Raw genomic sequence first — 11,882 nt, 5'->3', positions numbered from 1 at the left:
ACTGACCAATTACTTACACACATTCTCGCCCAGACCAAGCATTCTTATTTTATATACCAACCTTTTATGTGGCGCAGTATTGAACGATTTGGAAAAGTCCAGATACACAAGATCCAGTGACTCTCCCCGGTCCAGTGTAGAACTTACCTCCTCGTAGAAGCTGATCAGGTAGGTGTGACAGGAGTGACCCCTTATAAACCCATGCTAATACGAAGTTATACAGCCATTTGCATTGAGATCCTCCAGGCCGACATCTCTTACAAACCCTTCAAACCTTTCACCCACAATAGCGGTAAGTCTTCCTGTCTTCATCTTTACTGCTTTTATCTGCCTTTTACATAATTATTTTTTCCTTATAGGTTTTTAGTGCTTCTTTGTTGCTTTCCTGTTTAGTTTAATCACTTTCTTTTTTATTGCCCCCTTTATATCTTTATTGAGCCACGTTGGCTTTCTCCTATTCCTAACCCTTTCATTCCTGTAAGGTATGAACCGCTCAAAGTAAGTATTTAGGATGTTTTTGAACATTTCCCATTTATTGTTTGCTCTCTTATTTTTGAGGACATTGTCCCAGTCAGTAAGGTTAACGGCATCTCTGATCTGATTGAACTTGGCCTTACTAAAGTTTTGTATTTTCGTAGCTCCCCAGTAAATCTTCCTTTTGAAAGACAAGTGGAATTTTTTCTATTGTGCTCACTATTTCCCAGGTGTTGCTCAACTTGTTATTCTGTCAGGTCTGTTGGTTAATATTAAGTTCAAAATGGCCGTCCCTCTGGTTGGGTCCTGTACAAGTTGGGGATGGTAATTATCTTTAGTCATTGACAGAAAATGCTTACCTTTATGAGATCCGCAGGTTTCGGCTTCCCAGTTTATATCCGGATAGTTCAAGTCCCCCATAATAAACACCTGCTGATTAGCCGCTTCATCTATTTGCCTCAGTAATAGATGTTCGGTGGCTTCTGTTATATTTGGTGTCTATAGAGAAGACTTAGGAGGATTTTATTATCGGTTTTCCCTCCACGAACCTCAGGATAAATTGACACACTGTGGCTTTAACCCGTTGCAATCCAATTTTGGATACAGGGTTTCCTAGGGGGTTTTTCTCTTTCTGCTATTATACAATGGCGCCATCTGCTGGCTAGAGCCAGTACTGCAGTATGGGACATGCTAGAGAGACCCCAGACAACAGAGAGGCCAGTAATATACAGTAAGAATACCCTGCCGGACGTCTTCCGACATCAGAGCTGTACAGCCTTCAATCAGAATGTCTTCAGACAGTGGATTGGAAAGGGTTAAGATCTGCAGTGTATTTTAAAATTCTGCATGGAATTTTCCTTCTCCACTTGGATGAGATTTTTTGAATCACCTCCGCACGGCTTGTACTGTAAATGCTGCAGAAATTCAGCAGCAAATTCCACTGCGGAAATTCTGCAGCATGTGAAGACCCCCTTACTGCCTGAGACCAATAGCTGTGTGGCTATTAACCCCTTCACTAGCCAAGATCTCTGAGATATTAAATAATGAAAGGTATTTGTGTAAAGCCACGCCCACAATGTCATCACACCCTTTTTATACCGCTAGTCATTTCTGTAGTGAACTTGACTACTCTACTTGAAACAGACATGTGAATGCAGCCAATAGCACAGTATCTGCCTACCCACTCCATTTTGAAACCTGAAGACGACCTGTGAGGGAACCGAGTCGAGATAAGAATTATGTATTTGTTATGATTGTAATTAACCCTTTCCAGTCCACTGTCTGACGTCTTATAACATTCTGATTCAATCTTGTACAGCTCCAATGTCAGAAGACGTCTAACAGGGTATTCTTAGCATCTATTGCCAGCCACTCTGCTGTCGTTGCCTCTCTGGTGCACACACACTGGCTTTAGCCAGCAGATGGCACTGTTGTATAACAGCAAAAAGAGAAAGCCTTTTAGGAAACCCTGAATTCAAAATTGGATTGGAAAGGGTTAGTATACCTCATGTAGGCCCATAATAACTGTCCAGTTAGGGCACTAGACTGTCCCTTTAAAATAATGGTCCTCATTTATCAAAAATTTCCATCCAATGAAAAAAATGGCCTAGTTGCTCGTGACAACCAATCACAGTTCAGCTTTAATTTTACCAGAGGATTAAGAAATAGAAGCTGAGCTCTGATTGGTGGCAACAACAGCTATCTATTAATTTTGATAAATGAGTGCCAATAACTCGATGTTCCTAATAGTGAATACATTCTGAAATAAAAACACAAATTCGGCTTCAGTTTAATTTACATCCACATCTATTAAACAAAACAAAAATCCTTTACAGATACATTTGTCATGGTGAACTTTGCTGCGTCCCATCAAACATCTTCCCAGATACACATCTTATTGTCAAGGACGTTTGCTACCAGCGACTATCCTCCATATCTGTCTGTGTATCTGCGGCCGTAAACATACATCTTACGTTCCTAGTTAACAAAATGTCAAAAATTACAGAAAAAATACAAAAACAGTCAAATGCTGAAATGAATACGTGTGACTGGTTCATCCGCTGCTCAGTAGATGGTGACACTCAGCGCAACACTGTTAAGATGCCTTCATGTAGGACAGAATTAGGCCGCGTGGACATTTCTGCGTCATAATTAGAGATGAGCGAGTATACTCGCTAAAGGCAATTGCTCGAACGAGCATTGCCTTTAGCGAGTACCTGCCCGCTCGAGACTGATGGTTCGGCTGCCGGCGGCGGGCAGGAAGCTGCGGGGGAGAGCGGGGTGGAACGGAGGGGAGATCTCTCTCTCCCTCTCCCCCCCGCTCCCTCCTGCTGACAGCCGCTACTCACCGCTCCCCCGCGCCGGCACCCGAACCTTCCGTCTCGAGCGGGGAGGTACTCGCTAAAGGCAATGCTCGTTCGAGCAATTGCCTTTAGCGAGTATACTCGCTCATCTCTAGTCATAATGTTATCGCTATGTTAAAATCTGCTCGTCTTTATATCAAAACTGCAAGATTAAATTTTGCGGTAGAATTAAGAAAAACTTTGCAGAATTGTTTTTGCGAGAAATACCGCAAGACGTTCCGCAGAACGCATTCAGCAATCAACAAAGCAACTAAATCTGCATCTGCGCTGCGTCCTATTCCGTCCCGTGTAAAAGCACCTTTAGGCACTCAAGGCATCATCGCAGAATACTCTGTTGCCCGTAGCAACCAATGCAGTTTAGAAAATGAAAGTTGCATTCTGATTGGCTACGGTGAACAACCAATCAATAACTTCTGGCGGCCCCAGGTGCGGCCAGTGAGACTCCTCCTACATATAGTATAAATATTACAAAACATGGACAAAAACAACATCTCATATTACAAAATGTGCTTAAAGGGAAACTGCAGTGAAAACTCCTTCAGGATTCCTATTTGTTCGACACTGCTATTATGACGAAGCACATTTAGAGAGGATCGGCAGGGAATGACAACGTTTCTCTATACTGTGCAAACAGAATTGTTTAATAGTAAAAGGATATAAATACAAATAAATACATAAATTATAACAACGCTTTTAAATAAAATAGCAGCAAAATCACATTTTACACCCGTGCACCGTGGAGAGATTTGTAATAGCACTTTAACGGTTTTCCCCAATACGGTGGAGGAAGACTGACAAAATCTTTCCCGATTTCAGCTATATTTTATTTAAGGGCGCTCGTTCCTTTATTACGACAAAACTTTGTTCTCTATACTCTGCGTCTTAAAATTGATGCATGTAAACGCTGATTGGGCAATCACTTTTGCACAATGTAATAACGGTATTGTAGCAAAATTGCTGCTTGTCAAGCTTCTGGTTTCGCTAGTTACCAACCCCCCAAGTGGACCTTCTGCACAGTCATACATTTTTGTTTTCTTACCCACATTTTCTGTGTGGGCCAAGGGTGCCCATTAAAGGCACAGTACGCCCTGTGTGATAGTAGTATACTACAGACTGCGCAGGCAATACATCCAGTGGTTAATCATTAGTTACATAGAGATGACTGCAAACATGAATACCAGTAAATGGAATATTAATACATTCATTCGGTGTGATCCGCTCTAACGTTTCACAGATTCCAGTAGAAATCTGCAATACAGCCTTCAAGATTTAAAGGGGAAATTCCTCCATCATTTAGCAGCTGGTATCAATGAGGGTTTGTGGACCGTCCAGAGCCGCTATGTAGGACGTTGCTAGATAAGAACATTTCTAACTAGTGCTAAAAGGCTTCGGAAAGTCTGCAGGACACCATTTTTAATAGGGGAAGACTTAAATAAGGTGTAGAGGTAGAAGTCACACTAAGGGTGGCTTTATACGGGACAACTACTGTCTGAGTAGCCACTCAAAATAGTCGCTTAAGTGTGCGAATGACTCTTGTTCAATTTCGCGATTGCTGTACGAATTGTTGAGAGCATTTATGTGAGCTGAAATATTGCTTGTCAACTGGTTAGGGGGCGTGAGGTTTATTCAGGGGCGTGAGGTTTATTCAGGGGCGTGAGGTTTATTCAGGGGCGTGAGGTTTATTCAGGGGCGTGTATTTGAAATTTCAAAACCGCCTTCCCCACCCATCAGCACACAGACATGAGTCCACTGAAATCAGGGCGTAGCTAAGGTTCATGGGCCCGGGTGCAAAAGTTTATCTTGGGTCCCCCAACTTCTCTTAACCCCTTAATGCAGAGGCGTAACTTGAAGCTCCTGGGCCCCAAAAACCTGTAACAGGGCCCCCAACTTTAATGCTTTATTCATAGTACTGGGCTCCCTATATAGAGAAGAGAGGCCTTATGGGCCCCCTAAGGCTCCTGGGCCTGGGTGCAACCACATCCCCTTTAGTTACGCCAGTGCACTAAATACATGTAAGCGGTCCTTTGAGTGAACACTCGCTGATACAGTCTCTTGCTGGACCAAATCCCGCAGGGAGCATTTAGTCGAGGATCACTCGCACATGTTTATGTGTTTTCCGGAACTAATGAGTATTTTAAGTGGGAGGGCAAAATGGTCAAAAAAGGCGGGAGCAAATCCATGTTTGATGGGAGGTGCATGCTGAAAAAGTACATGTCCATGCAAAGTTGTTGGCTGGTCATTGAACAGCACCGATTACCTGCAGATGATCAACCAGCGACTATCTTTAGGTGAAGTACTCTAAAAGGAAGCGACTGCTGATGAGCGACTACCTGAATGATAGTTGTTCCAGCTACCCTTAGAGCCTGGTGTCCATGGAAGGTCAAAGACCCCCCGGCCTCATAAGGAGATACCAGTATTGTAAATGGCACATGGTGGGGGCCCAATACAGATGAAGCCAGTTATGCCTCTGGTTTCTTTTTAGCCAATGGGTGGAGGTTTCCCCTTTGATGTTCAGTGCAATATGAAAGCAGTGTCCCATACATTTTATAGCCCCGCGGCCATATGTTGTGTGATAAATACACTCCCTATACAACGCCCCAAAAATATCTACATCTCGGGTACTACTTTTATCAAGTCACAAGGACCCTTTGTTACCATCATCTCTGACTTAGTCGAATGTAGTCACTTCAGCTAGCACCAACTACAAAGCTAACCAATGGTGGTATTGCCTCGTTTATTGTTGTATCCCTGCCGTAAAACGGATTTGAGGCATTTTTTTTTAAAAAAGCGTTTCCCTTTAAGCCCTGAATTAATAAAAACAGTAAAAAAAAGTACTATGTAAAAAGATGAGATATTGTATAAAACACCTATGATACATGAGAGGTCAAACAGGGTTGGGGCTTGACGAAACGAAGGGCAGATTGCCTACAGAGCTCAGGGCATTTCTTAGAAGAGGTATCAGCCCCGGAACTTACACGAAGCGACATCAATAAAGTTATAGGCAGATCATACAACTCTCTGTATGAGGACGCAATCCCTTTAAGACATACATGTCATCTAAACAATAGTGCACATCCAGTACCGTGCGTGAAGATGTGGAGATCAGGATCGGTTACTTGCTTCTGTTCTTCTTCCATATTCATGGATTGTGTTCTTCTGTTCCGATTTGTACTAATTCATTGGTATTTTAGCTCTTACAGTATTTACTATATTTTCGCAGCACCCCCCTAGACCCATATCCTTTAACTTACTAAGCACGGCTTTCATAGAGGCTTGTTTGCCCTTTTGGTTCCTCCATTGGCTGAGTAACTTATAGTTTTGTTCTTTGGAGTTATTAGGAATATCGTTTAATATTTGATCTATTGTCGCTCTATGGAGGTGCAGCTCCCGGACGAGTTGCAGGATGCGGTTTTGGGGGACATGGTCAATGATTTTATAAATAAAGGCATCCCACTCTGAAAGAAGCAAAAACATAAACTGGGGATGAAACACAAACTTTTTGGCTATATGCAGATTAAATGACATTAATTAACGTTTTGCTCTATCATTTCTGTAGATAAGATTGTAACGTGGCTTAAAGGGGGTAATCCAGTTAGTGGACGTAATTTCAAGTTTTTACTGAATGGGCGAAAAACTGATAGATCCACTGGGACCCCCACCAATCCCGAGAACAGAGGAGCCGTGTTCCCCCTATTTCGCTTCTCACCATTTCCCCAAAGTGGCAGTTAATGGGTTGCTGGTTGCACTTGCTCAGTAGCAGCTCTACTCACTTCAATGGGGCAGACAGATAGTAGAGCAGAAAGAGCTTGGCCAATTCTTTCATTCCCTTTGAATGGAGTGCAGTTCGGCTCTGTTTATTTCAATGGGGCTGACGGAAATAGCCGAGTAAAGCGCTTGGCTATCTGTCTTCCCCAATTAAATGAATGAAGTCACTAGCGCAACCAACGGCCCATTCGCTGCTATGATAGAGATATAGGGAGAAGCAACCCAATATTGCGCAACAAAGGTGCCATACCATTCATAGAATGGTAGAGTTGGCAGGGACCTCCAAGGTCATCGGGTCCAACCCCCTGCTCAGTCCAGGAATTCAATTGGACCCCCACTGGTCTATCAGTTTTCACCCATCCAGTGGATGGCTGAAAACCTGAAATTATTGCCACTACCCGGAATACCGCTTTACAGCACAACTTCAGCAAATATCAAAATATTAGCTCCAAGCCCCAACCTTTTCAGTGGGTGAATTCTGTAGCCATAAGCTAAAATACATACTTATTGGATGGGTGAATAAAGTTTACAACCATTTCTGTGGGTTTGGCAGGCAATTGCAATAGTCATGCTCCAGCTAAGCCCCACCCAAGGAGAGAAAGCTTTAGAGGTGTCAGTTGAAAGTGATGCATTATGGGAGCTAACGAAAACCATCAAGTAAAAGTATTTATATAATATTACTATAATTTGCAAACCTGATCAATGTGAAGTTATGGAATGACTGGACTGTAGCTTTAATTAAGGTAGCCCCTTTCCATATGTACTATAGGGCAAATTAAATTAATATAGCAAAATCAATAAAGCTATTCCTCTGTACTACTGTCTTGTGTCTGACAAACCCTGTATGGCCATTCACTTCAATGGATTGCATGAATAGTAAGCAATAACTACCATTTCTGGGGGGTTTAAGCAACCCCCTTCACCTTGCCCACAGGTAAGAGAGCTACAGATCACCAATGCATCCATGTTGTCCATCTAATACTTACGTTGATCGCAGGGTTGCGCCATCCCACATTCTGGGCACGGCTGAAAATTAGAAAAAAGACAATAATGTCAGTTAGTAGTTGTATTAAAGGGATTGCCAGGACTAAGATAATAATGACCTATCAATATCCTATTGGTGCGGGTCAACTGATTCTTCTCAGGCCAACGATGTCAGCTTCATTGGTCTCATTAGTCCGAGAGCAGCGCATTCAAGTGATTGGGATTGAGCGGCTATACAAGACAGTGTGCAGTGAAGCAGGTGTGGCGCTTACACAAATGTCAGAGCCACTTCAAACAGCTGGTCGGAGGGGATCCCGAGCAGCAGTCCCCACCAATCTGGTATTGATGACTCGTATTGGATGTCGGCTGTTATAGCATTCTGAGGATAGGTTAATAATTAATTGTAGGTATGTCTTTGGTTTTTCTCTACACCCCACTGCAGTATAGTTTAGAGCAGTGACTTACATCCTGTCGTTCTCCAGCTGTGGTGAACTACAACTCCCAGCATGAGTGGAAGTTTTAGTTTTGCAACGGCTTATAACCAATATTACATAAGTATTAATACATCACTTAATCAATAACTCACTTCTCCCAGTTGTGGGCTTTCTTCCTCCTCTGCATCGCCCTCTAGAGGCTCAGCAATGCTATTCTCCTCGGGTTCACTCCGAGCTCCTGGTAGGCCTCCATAGCGTGCCGCTTGCTGATTAACCTCATTTTCAACTCTCCCATCATCTTCCTGGAAAGGTAAAAAACATAAAAACATATAAATGATGTCAGATGCAGGGGCAGCAACTGGATGTCTCATGCTCCTGTCACTGCGGGCGTGCTCGGGTATTTCCGGCACTCCCATGGAAATAAATGGAGCTATGGCTACGCATGCTCGGCCAGCGCTCCATTCAGACTTACGTCCCCCGCAGTGCCAGGAGAACGTGACATGGGAGTCCCCTTCTAGAGGGTTTCAGTAGTGAGACCGCCACCAATCAGCAAGTTAACCCCTATCCTTGTTATTCCTGTAAAGCCCCTTTAAAAGAATACAAGCGAGGAGCGTTCCTCGGCCTTCACTTCTCTGGTTTGTCCCTGATGGTGAATGAAGGGGTTTGCTGCAATTAAAGGCAGTTGTCTGGCTTTATAATATATTTTCAATCTACCCTCCTAGGACATCGGGAATTAATAGCGGCGTGCCCAATTAAAGGGGTTGTACTAAGATTGACTTTTATCATCTATCCATAGCACAGAGAGATCGTTGGGTGGGGGAGGACTCACCGCGGAGACCCCACTAATCCCAAGAACAGGGGTCCAGTATCTCCTTCTCCCGCAGTGAAGATGAGATTGAATGGGGCAGTGATCATGCATGTGCGGGCAGCTCCATTTCTCTTTAATGGGACTGCCTTGAATAGCCAATTGCTTGTACTCAGCTATGTCCGTCATCCCCATTGAAATGAATGGAGCAGCCAGTGTAGGTCTGACTGCCATACCATTCAATCTACATGTCGCTGCGGGTGGGTGCAGCAAGCCCCCAGTGACAGGTTGAGAGGGACGTAGAATGGTGGGACATAGGACAATAGTGAGATCCCCACCGATCAGACTTTTATTGACTGTCCTGTGGATAGGTCATGAACGTCAATCTTGGTCCAACCGCTTTATCTAGCGGGGTTAAATGGCCTGGATCAGAGTTCTCTTCCACCATAAAATTATGATATATACCTTCAGATGGTGCCTCATACGGTTGTGTTGGTGGCCAGAGGAAATAAATCTATGGCTCTTGGAACGCGGCCATGCAAAAACGGAAAAAGAAATAGCTGCTTCCTGAAAGCTCAAAATAGGCTTCATTTTATCAGTGTAAGCTGTAATACCAGATGTGTTATAAGCGGATGATATCGGTACTAGAGATGAGCGAGCATTGCCCTTAGCGAGTACCTGCCCGCTTGTCTCTAAAGATTCGGGTGCCGGCAGGGTGCGGGGAGCGGCGGGGAAGAGCGGGGAGGAACGGAGGGGAGATCTCTCTCTCCCTCTCCCCCCCCCCCCCCCCCGCACCTCCCTGCTCACTGCCGCAACTCACCTCTCACCGGCAGCCGAACCTTTTCTTCTGAGCGAGTAATTGCCCTTAGCGAGTATACTCGCTCATCTCTAGTCGGTACCTTTCATTGTTTTCATCAGATGCCCCAACGTCGAAATATTCTGCTTCCAGCTCGCTATGTAAATGCTAAACCCTCCGTTAGGCGATCATCTCTTCCCATCTTCTGGGCTCTTTCCCCATTTTTTAGTCTAAGCTCGCCCTTCCGAGACACCATGCATGTCATTCACTCTGCAGCTGAGCTGCACTTGGGAATCGGCGCATGCGCAGTGCTGACATGTACCGGATCCGTTAGGGCAGGAGATGTCAGTCAAGACTCGGAGGGGTGTATTCAATACAAGGGGGAGAGAGCCTAGGTCGCCGAAGGAGATGATGCACCCATCGATGGTTTAGCTGTCATTTATATTCTGCACAACAAACTCATCAAACGGGTTATTGAAGAACTGATGAAAAAATTAAAAGGTGCAGTTATTATCTCCCTGTGGCACATCGTCTCGTACAATTAGTTTAACCTAATAAAATCAAGTGACAGCCTTGCTTTTAAAGGGTTAATACCCTCCATCTATCTACAGTATTAGACAGAGGACCTGCATTACACTGACAGCTCATAAACTTCATAAAGAACCATGCAATGCTTCATATTTCCTGTAGAGGCGCTGCAGGGAAGTTGAGCACTTGTTGCCACATTCCACAATGGATGACAGGTCTCTGTACCTAATTAGTTCAGGGGGATCTTTTCTAACAAAGCAGAGTTTTAAACAAAAACAACTCCTCTATTTAAGGCGTTCTCCAATGTTTAACCCCTTAGTGACCAAGCCTGTTTGTGCATTAATGAACAAGTACTTTTTCAGTTTTTTTCATCATCGCATTCCAGGAGTCATAAGGCTTTAATTTTTCTATCGACTTAGCCTTATGAGGGCTTGTTTTTTGCAGGACAAGTTCTATTTTTGAGGCTGAGCCACATGGGCCACTATAGTTGGCAGACCCAAAGGCAATATTCAAGCCTCCGGGTGCAATAGCAACCGATCGGGACCCTGCAATCACATCGCAGGGGTCTGATGGGTGACAGAGGGAGCCCCCTTCCTCTGTCAGCCTTTTACATGCTGCGGTCTTACTGACCGCAGCGTGTAAAGGATTAAACACCAGGGATCTAAGATTTCTTTGGTTCCCATTGTTACAGCAAGTACCAGGCTGTCATCTGACAGCCAAGCACCCGCTCTCCCTGGCACAGGAGACCCACACCAGGCTTCTGAAGCAGTCGCCATCAAAAGAAGGCGCTGCAGAATAAAGCCCCTTAATGGCTGCCATCCAAAGACTTATGGGCGGTCGTTAAGGGGTTAAAAACAATTGGGAAGGGTATAAAAAAAACCAATGGTTTTTTTATACTGCGCATGACAGGATGCTAGATATATATACGTTGTCATACACAGTCAAAAATCGTTTCCATACACGTAGCGCCTTACCACAGGCTTGGGTGAGCCCGGCCTTTCACAGTCCCCCCATCCATTGAAGCACTGCTGAACTTCTAACCTCTGCTCCGTACCCAGTGAAATAGGAAGTGATCATATTACCAATTGCTGGCCTCAGTGGTCACATGACCTTGTGTACACATGACCACTGAAGCTAGGGATTGGTTGCAGTGATCATGTGAGTGATGATCGTGACATCATTGTTTCCTGTGTTGGCAGGGATCGCAGTGCAGAGGACCAGGTCGGCAGCGCTGCTGGATCAAAGGCACATTGGAAGAGTGAGTAATGGCTATTTTGTATTTTACGCCATTCGCCACCCTGGGGGTAATCGTTTTTTAAATGGAATAAAACCCCTTTAACAAGCCCCTAGCCGGGTGTGCCGCAGCTCTGGATGTGAATGTAGCCTGAGTGCTGTTACCAGCGGGTACTTTCCCTGTAGATGAGGAACATGTGTTATTACTATCAGGAGAGCTTTATATATCCTTCCGCACAGGAACAGAAAGGATATGGCGTCTGCAACAGGCACATGACATGAGACAATTAGGAGAAACTGTAGGCAGGAAACATACGGGAGGCAGGAGCTGCTGGTGTTCCGGAGGACGGCTCACTTCTTCGCGATCTCTTCCTTCAATATGGACAGAGGCTAAAGTGCTTTCACTGGTGTTCGCAGTGCCAATGAGGGAATTCTGTATTACAATAGAGGATTTGAGATAAGAGGTGAAGCCGATGGCATGTCACATGATGTCCAAGTGT

The 11,882-nt window shown here is 44.4% G+C and overlaps 1 protein-coding gene across 2 annotated transcripts in view; it reads right to left on the bottom strand.

Annotated features, from left to right (window-relative positions):
- Positions 1-2,920: 2,920 nt before the first annotated feature.
- The window catches only part of LOC136582413 (tumor necrosis factor receptor superfamily member 10B-like), a 36,178-nt gene continuing 27,216 nt past the window's right edge, over positions 2,921-11,882 (bottom strand). For both annotated transcript variants that reach the window (XM_066583447.1, XM_066583448.1), the window contains 4 exons: positions 11,699-11,815; positions 8,173-8,322; positions 7,589-7,628; positions 2,921-6,292 (listed from right to left, as the gene is read on the bottom strand). In XM_066583447.1, the coding sequence (XP_066439544.1) occupies positions 6,009-6,292; positions 7,589-7,628; positions 8,173-8,322; positions 11,699-11,815 (591 nt within the window). In that variant the 3' untranslated portion in view covers positions 2,921-6,008. The remainder of the gene's footprint in view (positions 6,293-7,588; positions 7,629-8,172; positions 8,323-11,698; positions 11,816-11,882) is intronic.

The sequence above is a fragment of the Eleutherodactylus coqui genome, chromosome 11 (genome assembly GCF_035609145.1).
Source record: "Eleutherodactylus coqui strain aEleCoq1 chromosome 11, aEleCoq1.hap1, whole genome shotgun sequence".
NCBI classification, from domain to species: Eukaryota; Metazoa; Chordata; class Amphibia; order Anura; family Eleutherodactylidae; genus Eleutherodactylus; species Eleutherodactylus coqui.
The sequence above is the reverse complement of the archived record's forward strand: the minus strand, read 5'-3'. Positions and strand labels throughout refer to the sequence as shown.